Source organism: Biomphalaria glabrata, chromosome 11, assembly GCF_947242115.1.
Source record: "Biomphalaria glabrata chromosome 11, xgBioGlab47.1, whole genome shotgun sequence".
Taxonomy (NCBI): Eukaryota; Metazoa; Mollusca; class Gastropoda; family Planorbidae; genus Biomphalaria; species Biomphalaria glabrata.
The window spans coordinates 3,697,501-3,724,468 of record NC_074721.1 but is presented as its reverse complement, the minus strand read 5'-3'; the positions used below and the strand labels follow the sequence as shown (position 1 = coordinate 3,724,468).

At 37.5% G+C, this 26,968-nt stretch overlaps 1 protein-coding gene across 6 annotated transcripts in view; it reads right to left on the bottom strand.

Moving 5' to 3' along the window:
- The window catches only part of LOC106071309 (green-sensitive opsin-like), a 152,415-nt gene that overhangs the window by 17,586 nt on the left and 107,861 nt on the right, over nt 1-26,968 (bottom strand). For 5 of the 6 annotated variants that reach the window (XM_056004111.1, XM_056004112.1, XM_056004110.1 and 2 more), the window contains one exon: nt 10,785-11,928. In XM_056004111.1, coding sequence (XP_055860086.1) covers nt 10,785-11,314 — 530 coding nt within the window. In that variant the 5' untranslated portion in view covers nt 11,315-11,928. Of the gene's footprint in view, nt 1-10,784; nt 11,929-12,668; nt 12,842-26,968 lie in introns of those variants that run through there. The other variant, XM_056004113.1, reaches the window with a different exon arrangement.

Below are 26,968 nucleotides of genomic sequence, written 5' to 3'. Positions count from 1 at the left end.
GCCATGTACACTCTGACCTCATTCATTTCCCTGTATATTATGATGTCACTCCAAGCCATGTGTACTATGACGTTACCCCAAGCCATGTACACTCTGACGTCACTCCAAGCCATGTACACTCTGACCTCACGCCAAGCCATGTACACACTGACCTCACGCCAAGCCATGTACACACTGACCTCACGCCAAGCCATGTACACTCTGACCTCCCGCCAAGCCATGTACACACTGACCTCACGCCAAGCCATGTATACACTGACCTCACGCCAAGCCATGTACACACTGACCTCACGCCAAGCCATGTACACTCTGACCTCACGCCAAGCCATGTACACACTGACCTCACGCCAAGCCATGTATACACTGACCTCACGCCAAGCCATGTATACACTGACCTCACGCCAAGCCATCTACCCTCTGACCTCACGCCAAGCCATGTACACTCTGACCTCACGCCAAGCCATGTACACACTGACCTCACGCCAAGCCATGTACACACTGACCTCCCGCCAAGCCATGTATACACTGACCTCACGCCAAGCCATGTATACACTGACCTCACGCCAAGCCATCTACCCTCTGACCTCACGCCAAGCCATGTACACTCTGACCTCACGCCAAGCCATGTACACACTGACCTCACGCCAAGCCATGTACACACTGACCTCCCGCCAAGCCATGTACACTCTGACCTCACGCCAAGCCATGTACACACTGACCTCACGCCAAGCCATGTACACACTGACCTCACGCCAAGCCATGTATACACTGACCTCACGCCAAGCCATGTACACACTGACCTCACGCCAAGCCATGTACACTCTGACCTCACGCCAAGCCATGTACACACTGACCTCACGCCAAGCCATGTATACACTGACCTCACGCCAAGCCATGTACACTCTGACCTCACGCCAAGCCATGTATACACTGACCTCATACCAAGCCATCTACCCTCTGACCTCACGCCAAGCCATGTACACTCTGACCTCACGCCAAGCCATGTACACACTGACCTCACGCCAAGCCATGTATACACTGACCTCACGCCAAGCCATCTACCCTCTGACCTCACGCCAAGCCATGTACACTCTGACCTCACGCCAAGCCATGTACACACTGACCTCACGCCAAGCCATGTACACACTGACCTCCCGCCAAGCCATGAACACTCTGACCTCACGCCAAGCCATGTACACACTGACCTCACGCCAAGCCATGTATACACTGACCTCACGCCAAGCCATGTACACACTGACCTCACGCCAAGCCATGTACACTCTGACCTCACGCCAAGCCATGTACACACTGACCTCACGCCAAGCCATGTATACACTGACCTCACGCCAAGCCATGTACACTCTGACCTCACGCCAAGCCATGTATACACTGACCTCACGCCAAGCCATCTACCCTCTGACCTCCCGCCAAGCCATGTACACTCTGACCTCACGCCAAGCCATGTACACACTGACCTCACGCCAAGCCATGTATACACTGACCTCACGCCAAGCCATGTGCACTCTGACGTCACTCATTTCCCTGTACACTCTGACCTCACGCCAAGCCATGTACACTTTGACCTCACTCATTTCCCTGTATACTCTGACCTCACGCCAAGCCATGTACACTCTGACCTCACTCATTTCCCTGTATATTATGATGTCACTCCAAGCCATGTGTACTATGACGTTACCCCAAGCCATGTACACTCTGACGTCACTCCAAGCCATGTACACTCTGACGTCGCGCCAAGGCCTGTACAGTCGAACATCACTACAAACCATGTACACTCTGACTGCAAGCCGAAAACTGTACACTCCGACGTCAGTATTAGCCCACTTCACCCAATAATCACTAAACGGAAATATCACTACACCTCTCAATTACTCTTCCCGTTCCCCGCCATAGTGAGATCTAAGTATCGATCTGTGCCAAAGTCAAAAGATGCCCACTGTTTCTCTTATCAGTTTGACTTTGCCAGATGACAGAAATCAAGTGTTTAGGGGGGGGGGGACGAAAGGGGAGGGGGTAAAGGCTCACAAGTGGTTAGTATGAGTGGATGTGTGTGTGTGTGTGTGTGAGTGTGTGACGGCCATCACGTGCTGCGACGCTAATAACTCTGTGAAGTGCCCTACTGTGGAGGACCTATCAAGCCTTGCTGAGACATCGGCCTATATTAATTATAGATATTTTCATTATATTTGGTAATATTTAGAACAGGAAGGGGGTTGGGGGGGGCAGGGAAGAGTGATGGAGTCGGGGAAAAAAGGCTTACTTATTAATTTATATATGCCCTGAAATGACTCAAAGCGAGGCTAATTTATGTATTCTTTATCATGTAGGTGAAGGCCTACTAAATCCACTTAATTTCAGGAATGCTTCAGCCAGTATGTAAGGTTGAATGAATATTTGAAGCTTATGGCAAGACCTTATATTGTTGATTTATTTATTTCACGAGTTACTATTCGCTATTATTACTGTATCGACCAGGTCGAATTGTTAAAATCTGACGACTCAAAGCAGGCAGAATGGCCCGAGATGCGACCATCTTTTAATATAAGGAGAGAGAGAGAGAGAGAGAGAGTTCACGTTACAAAGTTGCTGCACTATTTGTTTGTGCGCACTATTCTTAATAATCTTTCATCAACCTGCACAACAAGGCTTGATGTCACAAAAGTGAAAGATTACAGAAAGGAGGTTTAGCATGTCTTAAAAAGTTGCGCAAATTTTGTTGCTTTCGGAAAACAATAAAAAGTTAATTTTTTTAAAAGACAATACCTCCTATATACAACTTATACAACAGTCGTTTTTCTCTTAATAACTAATAAATGTTAGATTTAAAATAAAAACAACAACAAAGAAACATTTTTTACACCGCCCCCTTCCCTGAGAAAGAATTTTGATTTAGTGAATGTATAGATCTACCACACCTTATAGAAATTCCGATGATAGGCCTTTAGATCTAGACTTTGAAGACAATAAGCAAAATTTTCCTGAACATTAATTTATTAAACACTTTAGTCAATAATGGCATATATTTGAAAACTCCGGAACGCGATAGTTCTTTCAACAACGCGATAGCACTTTCAAAACCGATGTTGGATCTAGACCTTTATCTAGTTCTCTAGCCAAATTAAAATTTATTTCTTTTTTTTTTTACTTAAAAAATTATAACGGTCAAACCAGAGTTTTCTCCGTGTGGCCAACGAGCCATTAATTCTTTTTTCAGCGATATACATCAACTGTTAAGCTTATAGGAAAATCGTTAGAACTGTTTTTGAGATCAGCGTCCACTCATCTCCCACAGTTTGGTGTGTCGTACCAGTGTATTTTAAAGATATTTCTCAGACATCCTTCGATGAAGGTCTGTACATTTTTGTGCACCTGTATACTTTATACCATTGGGAAGACAAAGACCGCACTAGATGGAGAGAGGCAGTGATCAAGACAACCATGGAAGAAAAGCTTGCATTGCAATAAATGGCCAGCTCCTCTACCACCAAGGCGAAAGCCACCTTAACCTGCGCCCACCCCACCCCCCCCACCCTCTAAGAAGTTGTGACATAAATAGAGGTATTGTAAAAAAAAATGTGCATTGTTTTCTTTGTCCACAATTGACTACCCCATCCTCCCCCCCCCCCCTTTTTGTTTTCTGTTTTCATGTCATCATATTTTAATTGCAACTTTTAGATTTGGCTGGCGGTTTAATCTTCATCGTTACCTTTGGTTTGAAGTTGAAGTAAGTTCCTGGTTACTGTGTCGGTTTGTACCCGTGCTTCTATATGAGGACATGACAAAAGTGATTAAAAGTACAAATTTTTGTTTCCAATGAGCCACACAGGCCCTCAAAACGTTTGGATAAATCTGTGTTCACTTTTGTACAAAATCTCGTTTACCAGCGGTTCTCAACCTTTTTTGCTCTGCGACCCCTTATTATAATCCCCCACTCTGCCGCGACCCCCACCCACACATCAATAGAAGAATAGACAATAAAAATCCATATTTTCGATGGTCTTAGGCGACCCCTGGCAAATCGTCAATCGACCCCCAAGGGGGTCGCGACACACAGGTTGAGAACCCCTGTCGTATACAGTGGAAATTAGTGTAAATAATAATTTTTTTTTAGAAAAAACTTGTTAACGTCATTATCAAAGCTTTCAAAGCTTAATGATACAGATGAGAACACCAAATCCTGTGAGAATGTGATGGAAGTATCTGGAGAAATAATCATATACGCACGCACTTAGAGCACGCACTAAGTAGTTAATGGTGAATGACATTGTTAATGAGGAGATTGCGTGGCCAGCCAAGTGCCAGTACGTATCTGGAGCTTATAAGAACTGGACAATTCGACCACTGTATTTTTCTCGATTATTGAAAAAAGTTTTCCCCCGAGATTTCCCGGATGTGCAAGAAGACCAATGAGAAATCAGCGCGCGATGAACACGTGGAGAAAACAGGAAGAATTAGCATCGTCTGCCTAAGCCAAAAAAAAAAAATTAAAGCGGAAGTGCACCAAGAAAAAAAGGACAGACCTGAGAATAAAGATGACGTAATTTAAAAAGTATTTTGAATACATTTAGCTAAGGAGAGACATATAGCGTAGGACCTTCATACAGGGACTGGTATAGATTCACAGTTTTGAAATGCATATATGAAATAGATCATCGGTGTTGAGTTGGTCAATCATATTTAAGCATAAGCAAAATAAAAAGAAATGCTTATTTAAGGGAAAAGAAACGCAAAATCCCTGCCATATATTTCTATATTGCAAGACTTAATTCATTTTTCTATATACAAAAATTAACTACCACTAATTGATTAACTAATTGTTTATTATTATTATTTTTTTTTATTCCTGTATTGTTATCGACTATGAATAATTGTGCGATATTTCCACTTGATCCGAGAACATAAAGTGGGATTTAAAAAAAAACTTGTACAGACAAACAGGACGGAATGAGTTAATATCAGCTTTGCTATTATGTATTTCTGCCACCCGCACAGATAAAGTGAAACATTTTCTGGTCACTCATTAAGCGAGCAGTACTTCCTCACCAGCAAACATTGTACACAAGAAACATAAATGTAATAAAGAAAATAATAACAAACAAAATGAAAAAAAAAAAAAGTAAAAAAAAATAACTTGTATTAAAGTGTATCAATTATTTTGGATCAGTCATGTAATTAAATTTATATGGACATAGAGTAAAATAAACAAATCTGTGCGATTTGAAATATTTTTTACCAATTGTTTTATATAGCACAATTTTATTGCTTTTAGCGTTCTGAATACTCTATGGTAGTATCACTTGTTTGGACCAGTTGGAAAGGGGGAGAAAGAACGGGGTATCAGGGTGATCGCTTTTTTTTTTTAAAAAGGAACGACCTGAATTCGAACTTGTGGGCTAAAACCTTCTCAGTCTTCTCAAGCCAACGCGGTAACCACTCTGCTAGCGAGGAGTCTATGAAGATGGAAGATTGTATAGTTATCTATTGCTTCTATGTCATGTTGGTGTTTACCAAGCCTGAGATGGCAGCCTTATATAAAGGGAACTAATTCAGCTTATACCACCACTTCAGTCAAGTACAATTTCTTTCCCTTGTTTGACATACCAAACGCAGTAGTTAATTACCAATAGTTAACTAACTAATTAGTTCATTGCTTTTATTGATTCCATGTCAGGTAAAGAAATAATTTTGCAAACTCTTAGCTTGGTCAGAGACGTTGGAGAAATAACGTGTACAAACGTTTGGCTAGACAGACAGAGAGACAGACACACATACAGACTGACAGAGTGAGTTGATCAAAAATTTTTAAAAATATCAAACAAACGCAGTGTCCTTGATAAACTAGTTATCATGCACGTCTCTTTACAAAAATATTTGAAATCAAGAACTCCTATTTTGATAAGATAATTTGGCGTCTAGAATACCGGCTCCATTGTGATTTTCGTTTTTTTGTTAACTCAAACAGTGAAGAGTCTTTGTTGGAAGTCGGACAAAATCAGATGACTAGAGTTATGCTCCTTGATGGTGCTGGTGGGGGAAAGATAATACGGCGAGTGACGTCATCAGACTTGGGTGAACTCAGTTGTTTTTTTAATCCAACCCTTGCGCTCTGATATCAAACATTTTGTGCAATAAGTATTGTATTAGCATGGAGTGAGGTGGTCAAGTTGTTAGGAACTCCAGTTCGAAATGAAGACAGGACGGTATATTTGCTGGCTATGTAGGAACGGTGTAATAGGCTTGGTCTTGTAGTTGCATGAGGGCTGTCTGACTTCGGCCTATTACTCAGAAGATAATTGAGTTTCTTGTACGAGGATATTAAACGAGTTTCAAACTATTACCAACAAACCTTATCACAAGAGACGATGGAGTAAGCCCATACCGTTAAATACTTAAATGAAGTTTAATGCATAAAGGCCACAGTCAAGTCTCTGTCCGTAATGAGTCTAATAAGAATAAATGTAGAATAAACAATCTAAACCCCGTGACAAATAGCGTCAATAAATGTCGCGTTTTAAAGCGTTAGTGTCTTGTGTGCTGTTGGCAAGGTAATCTCTTCAGTACTGAATAACCATACAACAATGGACAACCCAGTGATCGCCAGGTTTGGACGGTTTATGAACAATTTTAACGTGAACTGTTGTGTAAACCGTAAACTTATGTTAGTGTCATATGTGTTGTTGGCAGTGTCATCTCTTCAGTACTGAATAAAAACATATCTGAAAAAAAAAAGTTTCAAAGCCCACAAAAGAGGCTTATAAAGCCAAAAAAAAAGAGGCAAAGAAAAGAGGCCTAAGGCACAAGGATTCCTATGATGACAAAGCTAAAATTGCATAGCGCAAATTCTGAGGTTTCCTTTAAAAAGAAAAAAAAAGTTTTATTAAAGTCGTCAACTATAGTGCGTCTTTATACTAACGAGCTTGTTTATATTTGATTTATTCAGTTAGTGTTAGGAATTCAAGGTGAACACATCTTATTACGGGCAGAGACTCGACTGTGGCGCATCTCTATCATCATCATCATTATCATCATCTTTCTTTTGCGTTCCTTATTGAACCTAAGGCCTCAGTAAAACACGCCACTCTCCACGGTCTCTTGCTAGTTTTTTTTTTTTTATGGCTTCCCAGCTCTTTCTGTTCCTCTCGGTTTCCTCTAGTAGCCACGTTCTTTTTGGTCTTCCTCTGCGTCTTGTTTCCTGGGGGTTCCACTCTAAGGCCTGTCTAGCTCTGTTGTTGGTATCTTTTCAAAGGGTGTGACCAGTCCATCTCCACGTTCTCTCTAAGATCTGCACCTCTTTAGTTCTCTGCCCACCCCATCTCCCACAGTTTGGTGTTTTCTACTTTGTCGTACCAGTGTATTTTAAAGATATTTCTCAGACATCTGTTGATGAAGGTCTGTACATTTTTTGGCACCTGTATACTCTATACCGTTAGGAAGACATAGACTGCACTAGATAGAGGCAGTGATCAAGACAACCATGGAAGAAAAGCGATCCATGCAACAAATGGCCAGCTCCTCTACCACCTAAGCGAAAGCCACCTTACCCAGCGATAATTGTGGACGGGAGTGTCTCTCCAAAAGAGGGCTCCACAGCCACATGAAAAAGTGCCCGAAATGAACCATAGTCATTCTACGACTGAAGGAGGCCAACATTTTACGACTCTGACAATGGACTTGAATCACTGGAGCTCACTATAAGATTAGTTTGTTATAATTTTCACATTGTTATCGTATTTCACGTTGAAAGTTTAATTTGAGGCTGTGCGCTGGTGGGACGAAGTGCACACTTCTAGGGGAAGGAAAACTGGACCGAGACCAGTCGTCGTAAAATGCCCCACCACTGACCTGTGACGTCGCTACATGAAGGCAGTTTAGACAAAAAGCTGGTTGCGACGTCACAGGTACGACGTCACGGAAGCCAAGCCGAAATACCTGGGAGTCACCCTGGACCCAAAAATGGGTTTGTCCGACCATGTGAGAACAGTGCGAAAGCAAGCGTCAGAAAGCCTTAAGGTAGTCAAGCGGTTAGCCACGACCAAGTGGGGGGCCAAAGCGAACGTGTTACGGGCCCTCTACATTGGAGCGGTAAGGTCGAGGATGGAGTACTCGTCTCTTGCACAGGTCTATGCCTCACAAACGTCTCTAGCGGGGCTGGACTCAGTGCAGAACCAAGCAATTAGACTCATTTGTGGTGCATTTCGTACGACGCCAACTGCGGCATGTGAAGTCATGACAAATCTCCCACCACTGAGATTACGAAGGGAGCGAGCCGTTATGATCGCTTATGAAAAATTCAAACGGCTAGAAGAAGGCTGCCCAGCCAGGAGTCTGGTCGACAATTGGCAGGGCGGAAATCGGCTGAAACGGAACTCTTTCATGCACTCGGTGCGGGAATTGTCCAAAGAAGTCGATTTACCCCAGAACAGAGCAGCTCTAGCTCTGCATGGGGCTTCTTCTCCGGCGAATGCTCCTGGAGTCCCGGAGGTGAGGAAATCGCTGATTGACCCTGAAGTTAACAAGAAATGCACAAAAACCGTCCTACGAAACACTGCCAGGAAAACAGTCGCCCAGTACCCAGCTGATTCCATTAAAGTGTACACAGATGGTTCCACGAGAGAGAACCTCGGACAAAAAACCTCTGGGTATGGTGTGGTAGTTCGATTCTCTGGCTCGACCGAGAACGATGAGATTCTAGGTGCGTGTTCTGGCAGGAGCAATTACGTAGCTGAAATGGTTGCAATTCAAAATGCAGTAGAGTACATTGAAGAACGACTTAACGAGAAAACAGCACAACCCAGTCCTATTGTGCTATTTACAGACTCTCTGTCGAGCCTACAAGCCATTGAAAGCCCTGCAGATACGCTCCCGGAACCACTGGCAAAAACACTGGCGTGCGTGGGACGCCTCCAAGAAAAACACAAAATTCGGACGACATTCCAATACGTACCTGGACACGTGGATGTAGAGGGTAATGTGAAGGCTGACTTATTAGCCAAGCTCGGCACAAAACTGGACCCTGTGGACGAGCCACAGACTTTTGAGCAGGCGCGTGCGATAGTAGACGAATGGGCAAGAGAAAAATGGAGAAAAAGCTGGGAGACTGGTAATACGGGAAGGGAAGTCTGGCAAAACTTAAAAGGGCCCTCAAAATCGGACGAATGGTGGCAGCTAAATAGGGAAGAACAGGTGACAATCGCTAGGTACCGAACGGGACACTGTCCAATAGGTGCCTATTTTGCTAAATTTAAACCAAACTTCGACTCACGCTGCAGGCATTGTCAGGACGACGTCGAAACAGTTAACCACATCCTTTACGAGTGCGCAACACTACACCCTAAACAAGGCCATTTGAGTGAAACAAAAGCTGGTTTGCATGAGGAGCTGGCTCTGTACGGAGACAGAGAAGCTTTGAGAAGAACTGCCGCTTTCCTTGTCCGTGTTATCAGAGAATAGAGTTCTCAACACGGTGCCCTAGTGCGATGAGACTTACACGGACCTGTCAACTGATCTAGTATTTTCACACGACTAAGTATTTGGGTTAACAAAAGATCTTAAACTCAGCTTTAAAGGAGAATATTTAAAAACAAAACAATAAATCACAAAAATATCATAAGCGAAAGCTCAAACATTCATTCAAAGCTTAATTGATTGCAAATTATCAGATAAAATTGTTAAAAATATAATTTTGATATTTTTAAAAGTATGATAGCGCATTATATCTTATTGATACGTTAGAGTTTAGACTACGGCTATGTTATATATTAGTCGATTTGCTATTTGGTTAATGGAGAGTGTATACAGTCAACACTATAACTGCCAAACAGGATAGTTTCGTTTGGTTTTAACGTCATGGCCTGAATCAAAGCCCATTAACTCTTTTGCAATTTAAATATCCAGAAACAAAATGTGTGCATTTATTTCAGAGTTTACATGAGAACTAACTACATCTTTGAGACGCTAAAGGGTTAAAAAATAGAACTCTTTCCCCATAGAGTGAATGTTGATGGAAGAACTAGACATATCTGGCCTTGATGGAAGACGAAACTTAAACAGGTAGAAATAAAAGGTAGGAGCAGACATTAAAAAGAGATTCATTCATTATATTTACAAAAAAATGAGAGAAACATGAAAGAGTTACGAAAGAGAGGTATAGACATAAAGAGAAAGAAAGAGAAAAGTGATACAGAGTAAAGAGAACAAAGAGAAAGAAAGAGCTAAAGCTAAAAAGAGGCAAAGAGAGTAATAAAGATAATTAAAAAAAGAGACAGAAAGATAAACAGAAATAAAGATTATGTCAAAAAGAGACAGAAAGAGAGAGATTATAAAAAAAATTAGACAGAATGAGAAAAAAAAAGAAGAAGAGAGAGAGACAGAGAAAGAAAAAGAGTAAGTTTAAATAAGAGAAATAGGCAGGAAGAGAACAAAAATATGACGAAAAGAGGCAGAGAAAAAGAGACAAAAACAGACAAAACATAGCAGAGTAAGAGAATGAAAGACATTAGGTAAACATCAGAAAGAGAGAAAGAGAAAGAAAGAGATATGCCAAAAAAAAGATATTGATTATGTCAGAAAAGTTGCGAAGAGACAAAAAAGAAAGTATGCAATAAAAAAAAGGGGACGAGTGAGATACAGATAAAAAGAGAAAGTAAAATAAAGAGTAGCTGGAAAGAGACAGGGAGAGAAAGAAAGAATTACTTTGAAGTGATTCTATGTCCTTCAGAAAGACTCTACTTTGTAAGTTATACAATAACCAACGACTCTCTACTCACTTAGTACAGATAGATCCAACCTTCAATGGCAAGCAGATGGCCAGGCACCTCTCCACGGTCATAATGACAAGAAGCCAGTTGGCCAGCTGGGCAGTGAACGAGCCCAGGAAGAACAAAGTCCTACACCCCCCATCGGTCAAGTGCACGTCATACCTCGTGAACGAGTAGAACAGGATCTTACACAGCAGGCACGAGTTGTCCACGAAGGCGACGGCCGCGACGTAAATGATGGGCGACGACAACGGCTTCATCCGGAGGATGGTGATGAAGCTGACGATGTTGCCGGGGAAGCCGAAGGCGAAGATGACCCAGAGGTAGTACTTGTGCAAGTAGAAGGCGGCCCAGAACACCCCGTACTGCTCCAGCTCGCCGTAGATACCATACCTGCTGACGGTGACGTTGCTGGTGTTGCTGGTGACGTCCATACCGAGGTATTCCTGGGTCGTGTCCTGTTCAAGCCGGTAGCTGTGATTCCCGGGTAGAGGCGACAAAGTAGCGTCACTGACGCCGTAAAACTGGCTTTCTGTCATGTTTATCACACTGATATCGAAGCCATATTATCCAAACACGAGAATAAGATATTAAAATCACTGCATGTAATAAAAGTATCTCACAAGTTATGTCACTATTAGCCGAAAAAGAAACTTTTTGAAATTATCCATTGAAAAGATGTAACTATTCCTGTTACATTAATATATATCTTTTTATATGTAGAAAAACAACAGGAATTGTTACGAAATGTCACTGGATGAAATCATGGCAAGGGAATTAATTCAACATGATTTAAATAGACTAAGGTTAAAATATGAGCGTCCACAATGCTAACTCTCAACACGATGTCAATTCATGAGGTTAATTTTCCAAAGAGACGAAACTCTTTCCATCTCTTGTACAGTCTGAATCCAAAACTGCCACTTTTTGACAGGTCTACTTTAAGTTGACCTTATTGTTCAAACATCCCATCCGTTCTTCTATTCCAGAAACAAAGAGGACTGTCGCCAAAACTGGAGCCCCAGCTTCGATTATGGTGTCAGCAAGTCTCTGAGTATGACAGTTCTGGGACTATTGGATTGTTTACCAAGGGCGACAATTCAACATATTAATGGATTATCTGTCATTTACCGCACCCAAAAGGGAAGACAATCTGCAAAGAGAAAAAAAAATCTATTTCAAGTCTTATTCTGTTTCTGGATTTACAAAAAAAAAAAAGAAGAAAAATTATAAAACATAGTTATATGAAAAAAAAGCTTATATTGAGTCAAATTTTGAATCAATTTTTTTAACCAATCATGCATTGGAACTCATTCACCAAAACGAAAGGTCACGTGATAATATTGAAGAAAGAACATAAAAAAAAACTGTCAAGTAATAACCATTGTTGGTTAATATTAGATCGTAATTTGGATAGAAGAAATAGAAACCTAAATGACTTAATGATTTTAGTTTACGATTAGTGAATGAGGTCCATTTTTTTAAATAGATCTAGACTGGAATGGAAATATTGCTATTGATTGTTTTTGTTTTGCGGGAATATATCCCATATAACATGCTCTGTATGCTATGATCAATCACTATTGTGGATCAGCTGGCTGGGGCGATTGTAAGGGGGTATTCGTGAGAACCTTTCTGTGCAGCTTTTTCTGCCCCCACTTTGAGAAGTAACCAACGCCAGTAATTCTCCTGGGCGGGTTCCTTTTGTCATTCGAGACTGAGAGAATCATATATTTTTTTATTATGTATATTATTTTTAGATCTAGAATATAATTCATTTGTGCATGATGAATTCATGAATACAATCACAATATTGACAACTCTCTCATTTACTCGTAAACAATGTAGATATTGTTTTTAATCCTCAAAGAATAAAAGCATTACTGGACATACCCTACATCACCAGGTAATTTAAATATTTGGACAGGCAAGTAGAGTCAAATTTTATCACAAAAATTTAAGTCAATCTCAGAAGTGCTTGGAAATATACATAAGTGTTATACGTAACATGATATCCCAGAAGGAAGCAGGGTATCACATACAATCAAAGCCATGATGAGAGAAACAGCATAGTTTATACAGTATCGTTATGTTGACGTACAGAGAAAGTATTTGCTGGAGTCAAGCCAAGTTACACAAAAAATAACAAACTGAAAGTAGTTCCTACTGGCGCATTTCCTTTTTTCTCATTTATCCGCCTGCTAGCTCAAAGTTGTAAACACAGTCATAATTAAAATAGCTTTGCAGACGTGAGCCGACAGCGCACGAATACATTTTTTTTTTTTTTTTCAAAACTCGGGACTCGCCAAATAAATACAGAGCAGTATTGAAGTTTGGGACATACGAACTTAAGAGTTGATTCCCACAAGAGACCAACGTCACGTGACTTATGTGAGAATTCTGGAAATAAAATCTTAAGTGCAAAGACAGTTCAGACATATTTAAGACGTCCAGCAGATGAAAAGCTGGACAAAAGAAGAAGAAGAAGAAGAAGACAAGAGAATTGAAAAAAAAAATTAGATTGAACAAAAAAACCTTGTTCGCTAATTGATAATTTTTCTAGATCTTATCATATCCAAACCATAATAATGATATGTTTATCTCGTTAAAGATATCTTTAATTAGCATTAACTATTAGACACATTCCGGTAAAGGCGTAGGACGTAATTAGTAATAATCCTCTTTCTTAAAAAAAAAACAATACACCTTAAGACCTTGTGATGTAAAGGTCATCTACTCGTATGGCCAAGGGTTAACGAGGGTGTTATGTGGAATACAAAAATGACCTGGTCGTGCAGTTTGCGCGCTGGACTGTCGTTTCGATTTATCGATGGTCCCGGGTTCAAACCCTGCTAGCTCCGATCCCCCGTCGTCCAGCGGGAGGCTTGGACTAGGAAGTAAACTATCTTCAATACTGAAGGAACATCCGAAACATGTAAAACAAACAAAAACAAACAAACTTTTATTCAGCTTGCGTCAGGTACCCATCAGAGTTGGGTAGACTCATGGGTCTTCTACAAATCCTGAAATTTAAATTCTCAGTTCCTGCTTAGACTCGAACATAAGACCCTTCGGCTCGGAAGCCAAGCGCTCTACCAGTCTGCCACCACACCCTCTCTTTGTAAAGGAAATAAAATAAATCGTCAAATATAATTCAATGATAGACAGATAGGATACTTTAAAAAATAATTTTTTACCAAACTTTTACTGTTTTTAATTTCTTTAAGCAAATGTATTAGTAGGTCAAGGAACCCCCCTCATCTAGAATCAATGGTCAGAGTACATCTGTCTGAGCCGCGTTGTCTTCTAGCTCTGATAAAAGGGATTTATGTCCACACTCGATCAAGATTATTGATACACGCATTTAGACGGTATGGACTTGAAGGTTCCCTAACCCTGCTCCGGGTAACGTGACAGTAAGTGTTGGTCAGAACAAGGTTGTCTGCCGTTTGCAAATACTGGGACCTGGAAGACTTCAATTTGAGCGGCCATACATTAGGAAGAGAGCTTCTTAGATCATTCAGAATTAACCAAGCATACGATTTAACATTAGTTGGAGGGGTGGATGAAATGTGTATTCAATTAAAAAGCACAATTTTAAATGAGATAGTAAAAGAAGTGGAATATTTTTTTTTGAAACAAAAAATATAACAAGCAAAATACAAAAAATCCTTTTCTTTCTTAATGAGAAAAAACTCCGCACTTTAAACTATATCTCTAGAAGTTATTTCCCTTATTGATATAAAAAATAATCAGTAATTAATTGAATAATTTAAAAAAATTCTATTGATTTATGTCTTGTATTTAAAATAAATAATTGTGCAAAAGTTTCAAGATTCGAGAATGGGTGTGGGAGAAATAAAGTATACACACTTTTTTGTCAAGACATACAGAATTAGTTGATATAGCTTAGTAAAAATATTAACATAATTTTTTAAACACACTGAACTTTGATCTCTAGAGTTTGCATTCTACAATTTAGTCTATTTTCTAAGGGCATTCTTGAATAACAGCTGTTAGGGATTTGCATTAAACCAAAATACAACTTTAATAATGCCATGACGATAAATGGAGTTTGGGTTTATACACAAACTCGTACGAGTACTTTTATGTCAAGCTATACAAAGACTAAACAATTTTGTCTGGGTGAACACCTGCTTCCTATTTTCTATAATGGCCTTGACATTGTTCAAGTTAAGAAATGAGAGAGAATCAATGAGCGCGTGATGAATGTTGGTCTGTGTGAATAAATGAAAGAAGAGATAACAAATCTGAGAAAGGAACCTACAATTTAAATTTAATTCTGGAACAGTTAAAAAAATAACAATACAAGCTTCTAAAACAAATTAAGCTTAGATGTAGCTCTAATGTCTTCGGGGCTTGCAAAGACCTTCCTTCAGTATCAGGAACAGTGTTATGAAAAAGAAGAGGCAGACAGTGGAAGCGATGGTATTGCAACATAAAAGAATGGTTGGGCCCGCCATTGAAAGATGTTCTATCAAGTGCAAAAGACATAGAGAAATGGAGAAAGACGGTTGACAAATCTTGTCTGGTGCCCCAACGCCAAAGGTCCAACAGACTAAACTAAAGGATAAGTGAAGGTAGCTCTAATTAGTTCTAAAATAATTTTAACACAGACTCTTCAGCCGATTATATTTTAAACGTAACTTTAAAGATGAGTATGTTCAAACTTATTAAACGATAATCAAGTACTAAGTTTGGACAATGTATTAACTAAAATACAAAATCATTTAACCATAACGGTGCAATATTGTCCAACTTCTTTGGTGGACTTAGGAAGATGAGGAAGAGGAGGAATCTTCAGAAAGCTTCCATTCATCTTTTGGGGTCTCAACAAACAAATCTAAAAAAAAATTCTGGTCTACATCGAGGTTCAAACGACTATGGTTCATCTCAGATCACACTTCCTCATGTGGCTGTGGAGCCCTATTTTGGAGAGACATTCCTGTCCACAAATAGCGCAGGTTGTGGCCGACGTCAAAGGCGTTTTTGGGGTTAGGGATTTGAAAAAGTGAGATGAAAGCCTGGGCATTGTTTATGGTCGGAACGATGTCGCCCACACAGCAGTTCCCCCCTCTCCGCGCAACTGATGTGACCAAAGGAACGAAATATCCAATACAGTTTGGGATCAGTAGCGCCGCAGGCTCTGCATGGCTGTAGCACCGTGTGCCGCAATCTGCTTAAGGGTCACCAGCTCCTGATTTTTCCTCAGGGTTGTCTCCCGAAGCCTTTCCCGTGTTTGGGTATAGCGGCAAGGCAGCGGAGGTTTGGATTCAGAATTTTCCTTCTCCTAGATGGGTAGCCAACCAAAGCTAACGAGCCCCTCCTGCCCGAAGCTTACTGGTTTAGGCGCCAGTTTCTCGCCTTTGCCCCTTCTCCTGTCTGTGGTAACGGTTCCGCCAGGCTCAGTAACTGAGCCACACGTGAAGGCCAGGAGTTGGACTGGTTGTCAGAGGCTATTTGAGACTCGTACCATTGGAAGCATTTTATAGGTAATGGTGGGCTTAGACCACTACCACTTCCGGCGTTAACAACCTTGCGGAACCATCAAACCCAAACCAATTTGTTAAGTTGCCAAGCGATGTATACAATTCAGACACACATATTCAATATGGTGCTCCATTTATTCATTTTTTAAAAATACAATGTTCCTTTTTATTTTCCCTTTTTATATGCACTCTAACAAAAGTGTGTTTCCAAAATATTATTTCTCTTATCTATTTATTTCCTCATCTGCTCTCTTATTTGATGGATCCACTCTATTATTTATTTGTTTTCAAAGTTGTTCATAACAAATTCATAACAAATATATATATAAAAAAAAAGACCAGGTTGAATGCTGATTTATGCTGATATTTGAGACGCATCCATTCCGTAAAATTGGCACGCTTAAGCGATGCTTTGTAAATGGCCAGCGATTACAAAGACATTTTCTGCTGTATTTGAGGCGCTATAAACCGCATGTGGGCGCTTCTTACTGTATCACGTATAAAGCTATGACATGAGGGGCCCCCCCCTGCTTCTACGAGCAGATGTCAATGCTAATATACATCACAGTTCGACCCACCCAGTCCCTACCCCCCCCCCCTTCCACCCGGACACCTTACATTAACTGACAGAAATGAACATGCATGCTTATGCCCTCCCCCTTGGAATATCTGCCAGTGATATATTTGCTATTAATTTTATGACCTCTGTCTCTGGCGTGTGTATTGGAAGATCAAGAGGAGAGCACTCGTACTGCGATACTCTGTTTTGGGTCTGACAGCCAGAATTATGGCGTGGAGTGAAGTTTGGCGGGGAAAGTGGGGCGGAGGGCGCCTCCTCTGAGGATGTCTACTACTGATATGTTTATGGTTTTGTTATTTGGGTGTTTGAGAGGGGGGCGCTGATTTCAGTTTTCTTTGAATTACAGGTCTGCGTTTCGGAACGACAACAAGGTTTGCCCTTTCAAACGAAATTTATTTTTGTTTTTAGTTCTCTGAAGTCTAGGTTTAAAGAGGTTTTAGAGGAATATAAATCTAAGTTTTTCATTTTTTTTTCTTTATATTTTAAATCCAAATAATTACAAAATACAACGGGATAAAAAAAAGATACTGTTATATTCCTATCTATCTATCTATCTATCTATCTATCTATCTATCTATCTATCTATCTATCTATCTATCTATCTATCTATCTATCTATCTATCTATCTATCTATCTATCTATCTATCTATCTATCTATCTATCTATCTATCTATCTATCTATCTATCTATCTATCTATCTATCTATCCATCCATCCATCCATCCATCCATCCATCCATCCATCCATCCATCCATCCATCCATCCATCTATCTATCCATCTATCTATCTATCTATCTATCTATCTATCTATCTATCTATCTATCTATCTATCTATCTATCTATCTATCTATCTATCTATATATCTATATATTTATCTATCTATCTATCTATTTTTAATTTCATTTAAACACTTGGACATTTAATTGTATTTAAACACTAAAACATTTAATTTTGTTTAAACACTAAGACATTGCTGTCTAAACAGTAAACACGTTCTTCTCCAAGTGCTGACGAGATTTCACTTAGCGACATTTGATCATACTCCTACTTACGTATACGTTGGCTAACCCTTTCTTGTTTGCTCTCATGAACTAGTTTCCAGTTTCCACTTCCCTCCCCCCCCCCGCCCACACCAGAGAGGCCAGGCCATCATTTGTGTGGACATTTTCTAATGTCTTCTAGATCTATGTACACGGGACGCCAATGGGCAGCTCATTTTGGTGTCAATGTTGTCAGGACCAGGACAAGCCTAAAATTGACGCTGGCATTGACACTGGGGGGAGGGGCAGAGAGAGGTAGGGCGTACAATATCAGCTAGCTCAGTACGTGAGAGAGTGTGTTGAAAGTGAAAGAGAGAGAGAGAGAGAGAATGAAGCAGTAAGGGGGTGAGAATTTGATAGATAGCTAAATAGATAGATTGATAGATAGATAGATAGATTGATAGATAGATAGATAGATAGATAGATAGATAAATAGATAGATTGATAGATAGATAGATAGATAGATAGATTGATAGATAGATAGATAGATAAATAGATAGATAAATAGATAGATAGATAGATAGATTGATAGATAGATAGATAGATAGATAGATAAATAGATAGATAAATAGATAGATAGATAGATAGATAGATAGATAGATAGATAGATAGACGGATAGATGGATAGATAGATAGATAGATAGATAGATAGATAGATAGATAGATAGATAGATAGATAGATAGATAGATAGATAGATAGGTAGATAGAAAAATAGATGGATAGAAAGAAAGAAAGAGACAGAGATGGAATTCTAGAGAAACAGAAAAAGAGAAAATGAGAGAAAAATGATAGACGGAAAAGAAAGAAAATAAAAGAGAAAGAGAGATAGAGAGTATACGTGAGAAATATGAGACACGGAAAAAAGAGATAATGAGAGATAAAAATAGAGATATACAAAATTATATAGTAAGACAGAGAAATAGAGATATACAAAATTATATAGTAAGACAGAGAAATAGAGATATATACAATTATATAGTAAGACAGAGAAATAGAGATATACAAACATATAGAGTAAGACAGAGAAATAGAGATATACAAACATATAGAGTAAGACAGAGAAATAGAGATATACAAACATATAGAGTAAGACAGAGAAATAGAGATATACAAACATATAGAGTAAGACAGAGAAATAGAGATATACAAACATATAGAGTAAGACAGAGAAATAGAGATATACAAAATTATAAAGTAAGACAGAGAAATAGAGATATACAAAATTATAAAGTAAGACAGAGAAATAGAGATATACAAACATATATAGTAAGACAGAGAAATAGAGATATAAAAAATTATAAAGTAAGACAGAGAAATAGAGATATACAAAATTATAAAGTAAGACAGAGAAATAGAGATATACAAACATATATAGTAAGACAGAGAAATAGAGATATACAAAATTATAAAGTAAGACAGAGAAATAGAGATATACAAACATATAGAGTAAGACAGAGAAATAGAGATATACAAAATTATAAAGTAAGACAGAGAAATAGAGATATATACAATTATAAAGTCAGACAGAGAAATAGAGATATACAAACATATAGAGTAAGACAGAGAAATAGAGATATACAAACATAAGGAGTAAGACAGAGAAATAGAGATATACAAAATTATAAAGTAAGACAGAGAAATAGAGATATACAAAATTATAAAGTAAGACAGAGAAATAGAGATATAGAAACATATAGAGTAAGACAGAGAAATAGAGATATACAAAATTATAAAGTAAGAAAGAGAAATAGAAATATATACAATTATAAAGTCTGACATAAAATAGAGATATACAAACATATATAGTAAGACAGAGAAATAGAGATATACAAACATAAGGAGTAAGACAGAGAAATAGAGATATACAAAATTATATATTAAGACAGAGAAATAGAGATATACAAAATTATAAAGTAAGACAGAGAAATAGAGATATACAAACATATAGAGTAAGACAGAGAAATAGAGATATACAAACATATATAGTAAGACAGAGAAATAGAGATATACAAACATATAGAGTAAGACAGAGAAATAGAGATATACAAACATATAGAGTAAGACAGAGAAATAGAGATATACAAAATTATACAGTAAGTCAGAGAAATAGAGATATACACACATATAGAGTAAGACAGAGAAATAGAGATATACAAACATATAGAGTAAGACAGAGAAATAGAGATATACAAACATATAGAGTAAGACAGAGAAATAGAGATATACAAAATTATACAGTAAGTCAGAGAAATAGAGATATACACACATATAGAGTAAGACAGAGAAATAGAGATATACAAACATAAGGAGTAAGACAGAGAAATAGAGATATACAAAATTATAAAGTAAGACAGAGAAATAGAGATATTCAAAATTATATAGTAAGACAGAGAAATAGAGATATACAAAATTATATAGTAAGACAGAGAAATAGAGATATACAAACATATAGAGTAAGACAGAGAAATAGAGATATACAAAATTATATAGTAAGACAGAGAAATAGAGATATACAAAATTATAAAGTAAGACAGAGAAATAGAGATATACAAACATATAGAGTAAGACAGAGAAATAGAGATATACAAACATATAGAGTAAGACAGAGAAATAGAGATATACAAACATATAGAGTAAGACAGAGAAATAGAGATATACAAAATTATACAGTAAGTCAGAGAAATAGAGATATACACACATATAGAGTAAGACAGAGAAATAGAGATATACAAACATATAGAGTAAGACAGAGAAATAGAGATATACAAAATTATACAGTAAGTCAGAGAAATAGAGATATACAAACATATAGAGTAAGACAGAGAAATAGAGATATACAAACATATATAGTAAGACAGAGAAATAGAGATATACAAACATATAGAGTAAGACAGAGAAATAGAGATATACAAACATATAGAGTAAGACAGAGAAATAGAGATATACAAACATATAGAGTAAGACAGAGAAATAGAGATATACAAAATTATATAGTAAGACAAAGAAATAGAGATATATACAATTATATAGTAAGACAGAGAAATAGAGATATACAAACATATAGAGTAAGACAGAGAAATAGAGATATACAAACATATAGAGTAAGACAGAGAAATAGAGATATACAAACATATAGAGTAAGACAGAGAAATAGAGATATACAAAATTATAAAGTCAGACAGAGAAATAGAGATATACAAAATTATATAGTAAGTCAGAGAAATAGAGATATACACACATAAGGAGTAAGACAGAGAAATAGAGATATACAAAATTATAAAGTAAGACAGAGAAATAGAGATATATATACAATTATAAAGTCAGACAGAGAAATAGAGATATACAAAATTATATAGTAAGTCAGAGAAATAGAGATATACACACATAAGGAGTAAGACAGAGAAATAGAGATATACAAAATTATAAAGTAAGACAGAGAAATAGAGATATACAAAATTATATAGTAAGTCAGAGAAATAGAGATATACACACATATAGAGTAAGACAGAGAAATAGAGTAAAACAAAGGAAGGAAAAAAAAAAGATAAAAAAGATTAAAAAAAGAATAGTGTTTTTGTGTGCCACGTCAAAAGAAATAAGTGAAGGAAAACTTGATCACAAAATAAAGATACGTCTATACATGTATATATCTATATTACAAGATTGTGCGACTAAGACAAGAGAATGAGAATGATGTTGAGAAAACAAGAATCCAAAGACTTTAAAAAAAAAAAAAAACATATAGAGAAAGAGAAAAAAAAAAAGAGAAAAACAGGAAAAACTAGGTAGACATCTCGGGGGGGGGGGTGAAATTTTAGAAAGAAATAGAAACAGAAAGAGAGAAAAAAAAAAGAGAGTCAGTAAGAGGATTATCAACACTTTATATATAAAGTTCAACACATAAAACAATTTAGATAAAAAAAACAATCCTGGACAGATCAGCCATAGAGGCCAAGTTACATACAGAGGTCAGTTCAAGAAAAATTTATTGCAGAGATCCTTTTTATATAGAAAATGTTAAAATATAATTTTTTAACTTCAAAACCTAATAAAATTCAAATTTACAAAAATTGAAATAGACTTTAAAAAAAAATGGAATGATTGAGATGGTGATGCTTGTGTCTGTGACGTTGACAAAATGCTCATGAAAATGTTTTCAACATTCTGTTAAAGTAACTAGATTGAGATATCTACATTTTATTAATCACTTTCCTATGTATAAGAGATTTGTATGTTCATATAATTTCTACAAATCAAACATTACTGTGAAAAAAAAAACTACAACAATGGTTAAGATTGTTAAATCATTTCGTACAGGGCTGAACAGTGGCTGGTCATCAAGGTTATCATTAGCAACCAAGGGTTTCCACTCTTGCTGTTCAGGAGCCGTTACCATCGTAGCGTATTAAACAAAATTATTCAAGTTTTCCAAAATGTTATATTAGGCAATGTTTATAAAGTATTTAATCCGTAATCAGATATTCTACTTCAAAACACTATATCTTAATGTGCGCCCAAGACATTGAGCTTCAATGTAAGTCCAAAGTCATCATGTCTCGTAGTTCAAGACATAAAATCTCAATTTCAATACATCATGCATCAGTGTGGCTCTAAGGCTGCAGGCATCATGTCTTATAGCCCAAGACATCAAGTCCTAGAGCCTAAGACATCATATCTAAATGTAAGTCCACGGTTTAATGTCTCAATGTGAGTCGAAGACAGCATGTCTTAATGTGACTCCAATACATCATGTCTTAATGTGACTACATGACATCATGACTCAATGTGACTCCAAGACATAATGTCTCAATGTGACTCCAAGACATCATGTCTCAATGTGACTACAAGACACCATGTCTCAATGTGACTCCAAGACACCATGTCTCAATGTGACTCCAAGTCTAAGTAATATTTTCCACAGATTTATGCAAATTGTTAAAACTAATAAAAAAGACAAAAAAATATCAATATTCTATATTATTATTTACAATTATTTTTGTTACATTCCTTTCACTTTTGTGATAAATTTTACCATATAATTCATTAAAATAACTACCTTTTGTACTGTTTTAAAAGAGATCATTGTCAGTTGTCATTTTAAAAAAATTGATTATAATAATAATATTAATTTGTAAAGTAAGGAATCTAATCACATAGAGGCTATGCATGGTAATACATTTTATTCTTTAAATTGCTTATTTATCTGAGATTTATGAATAAGGTTAAAGTGGAAAAAAAAAAAGGTTCATTCCATCAAAAGGTATAGTATTGTTTAGTTAAATTTCAGGTTTTCAACCAGTGGCTCAAAGATGGTCCAGGCATCACCGTGTCGAGACATGGTAACGCTGAGAACGCCTCTAGCAGCGGCTAACTGGCAGCTCCTCCGTCTACGGTTTTCAGGGCCAAGTGGATGGGGTTAAATCCAGAAGTCATACCTAATGTGTGGGTGCCTGGTTAAAAGTTGGATTGGGGTGCGCCGGTATGTTAGGCGCTACCCATAAACGCCATAGGCTCAAGAAAGTACGCTCCCAGATGCACGACATTGCATCAGTCGCCTCATTGATGGCGCATTTTCTGGCGTAAGCCGGGCGGGGGAAGTCGAAACCAGATTTGTGCCTCTTCTCCGAGGATGTAGTTGCAAAGAGTCGGCTGCTCGTCCTGGGGGGACTAGGGTTCGGATCATCTGCCGCTAATGGTTACAATCGATCTCGGAACGACAAAGAAAACTATCTGCCCTAAACGTAAGTGGGTGTACGCAAAGGTGGAGTGGCAGATCTCTAGGAGTGCATCGGAGGCACTCTTGGACAAATTTGATATTGATTTTGAGGACATGAATGATACGCATGGACTCTTTGTGAAGGCTCTTTGAACGGGGACTGCAAGGCCATACCGCGAACGAAGGGCAAGCGCAGATACCTGTCATTTTGCTGGTAAAAAAAAAGGAATTCAAACTCGAGACTTCTCGGTTGGGATGCCAAGTGCTTTACCATTGGTCACTACGTATCCAATCAGTGGTACATTCTCTTCACTAACTTATACAAGAGCTAAAAGTCAAACGATTGGGCCATTCTAATCACAAGGTCAACACATTTAAATAAGACGATTGTTCCTATAATCAAAACCTCACAAAATAGCCGCTCAGATTTTTTTCCCCTCCTAGACCATTTTTAGACCCCCTCCCCCCCCCCCATCCTTTCCCATAGCTTTGTTTAGATATAGAATAAATATCTTGTTTCACTTTGTCCCAGGCTTGTAATCAGGATAATGGACATCGGCTTCGTCTGTAAGCTCGCGGGAAATGGTCAACGCGAGACCAGACACGTGAGAGAGCATATGCGTTGTGCAATCAGGGCAAGACCAATAAAAACACAACGCATACATAAACCCAACACTTCACGTTAGCGTAACATGTAAGAAATGTAACACATGTAACAAATATAACACATGTAACAAATCACACCAAGATTTTTTCAGAAGACAAAAAAAAAAAAAAAAAAGAAAAGAAAAACCCTCGAAAATAAACAACAACAACAACAACAACAAAATATACAGAGAGAAGGGAGTGGAACTTTTAATTGCTGCCACATCTCTCAATATTGCAAGGTTTATTCCCCTTTTCTATATAAATTAAATTAATTAATTGCCACTAAATGATAGCCTAATTGGTTCATTTTTTTAAGTGCTTCGCGTGTTGTCTTCGAGATTGAGAAATTGTGCGAAATTTCAGCTTGACCCAAAGATGGGAAGTGGGAGAATAAAAAAGTGTCAAGAATTCACCCAAACAGACGGAGTTAATATAAGCTTTGTGAAAAACACAAAAAAAAAAGCTAGCTTTGGTTCCATTTCTAAGTATTATAAAATTCATGAATATCTGTTTTAATGGCAGTTGTACGTTATATGAATTCACAATGAGACATAAGACGATTTTTAATCTTTCTTGGTTTTAAGAACTTAAAAGAGTGTTGAAATACACATATCCACACACACACACACACGCACACACACACAGAAGGAGAGAAACAGTGAGACTGATAATATAAAAAAATGATGTCTACAGTCATGTTTATACCATACCAAATTGCACCCGGATTCAAAAAATAGACTTTAATATTGAGAACCACGCTACGTCCATAAAAACATTTACAGTTAGTGAACTTTTGCAAAATTATTTAACGACATTTTCTGAAAACAAAAGCTTTAAAAACACATTTTAATGATACGGACAAAAAATGAAAAGGCCAAAAAAAAAAAAAGCATCATTACTTTATAAATTGGTGGTTTCTCAAGTGTTTTTCAAAAAGACTTCTCATCTCGAAAAGTCACGTTCGCCAGACGAGAGTCTCAGTTCCGCGAGAGTACAATTTGAAATTGGAGATTTGGGGTTTTGTTTTTTTGTTTTCTAGCTTTTTTAAAAAAAAAACAAACTTGGGGTTCCATATTGAGTCAGGATTAGAGTGTAGAAATAAAGCCCAGTATGCAAGGAGGTCAAATCACAAAGATCACGCGCGTGTCTTGTTAGTCGTCTGCTGTGATGTGATGTGAAAAAGGAAAAAGGGGTTGGGGGGGTCTCTGCCTGGAGATAAGGGTTTTACTATTGCAATGTTTGCTGGTACATCTACAGGCTTACAGTTTGTACAACTACATTAGAACACGAGGCCTCGACGTTTTCTGTATGTCAAGAGGGCGAGTTTTAAAAAAGTATAGTTAATTACATCTTATCTTTTTTTTTAAAGAAATAATTCTTAAGAGAACTTGAGCATTGGCCTAGTTAACCCAGTCTTGCACGTTAGTTAGAGACAACGTCTACTTTTTGACGTTTTATAGGTTAAAATAGAATACGCCTACAGCGGTTTATCTTATCTTATCTTATATAATACAGACGTTACTTCAAAAAAGAAGATGATTACGTCCTACCGTTGAGTTGTCTACCAGCAGTGTGGTGCTACAAGTCAACGACCGTCGACAACATCTGGCATTTGAAATAAAAAATAATTACCTTTCTCTTTGTGTTATTCTCAGTTTTCTATTCGTAACATTTGTCAAAGTTGAGTTATAAAGCTAATAACAACTCACTCTGTCTGTCTGTCTGTCTGTCTGTCTGGGGAAACGTTTGTACACGTGATTTCTCACACCCCTAAGCTCGGATCAAGTTTCAATTTTGTACAATTATTTCTGTTACCTGACAACACAAGAATCATTAAAAACAAAATTAACAAATTAGTTAATTAACTATTGGTAATAATTTTTTTTCTTTGGTATCTCAAACAAGAAAAGAAATTTTTATTGACTGAAGATTTGGTATAAGCTGAATTAATCCCCTTTATATGTCGTCGTCAGAGTCTTCATAAACACATCCCTGCTCAAGCAAAATAGAAAAAAAATTCTTTCTAAAAAAAAAACAACAGATAATCTAAAGGGGAACACCTTCGTCTTTAAAACTATATCTATCAATAAGATACAAATTATTTCCCTTATTCGATATCAAGCAAAATAATTAATTACTAATAATAAACTGGCAAATTAAGTATTTTTTTATTGATTCATGTTTTGTTAGTTACAATAAATAATTATTTAAAGTATTAACTTGATCGGAGAATGCGTGAGAGAGAATTAGCGTTACAATTATTTAATGGGACTAATCCTCACAAATTTAGCCATATCTGTGAGTTCTGATTAGTTGCCCCTGTTGCTATCAAACAAAATAATTACAAATAAATAATCCGAGAATGGGAGTGGGAGAAATGACATGCACACATTTTTAACGAGACAGACAGACAGATAGAGTAAGTAGATATAAGCTTTGTAAAAAAAATTAGGTCTAGAGTAGACTATAAAAACAATAGATAACTAACTATACAATCGTATATGTTCCTAAGCTCTTCACAAGCAGAGTAGCCATAGCAGTGTTGGTTTGAGAAGGCTTGAGTTATAAGTTCGAATCATGGCCGTTTCGAATTAAGGCGATCAGCAAACACAACTCTGTTGAAGTAGGGTTTCGAAAGGTACCTAAATGGTTTATACCACACATTCCTGTTTTTACAAAATAATTGAAAATAACAGTGA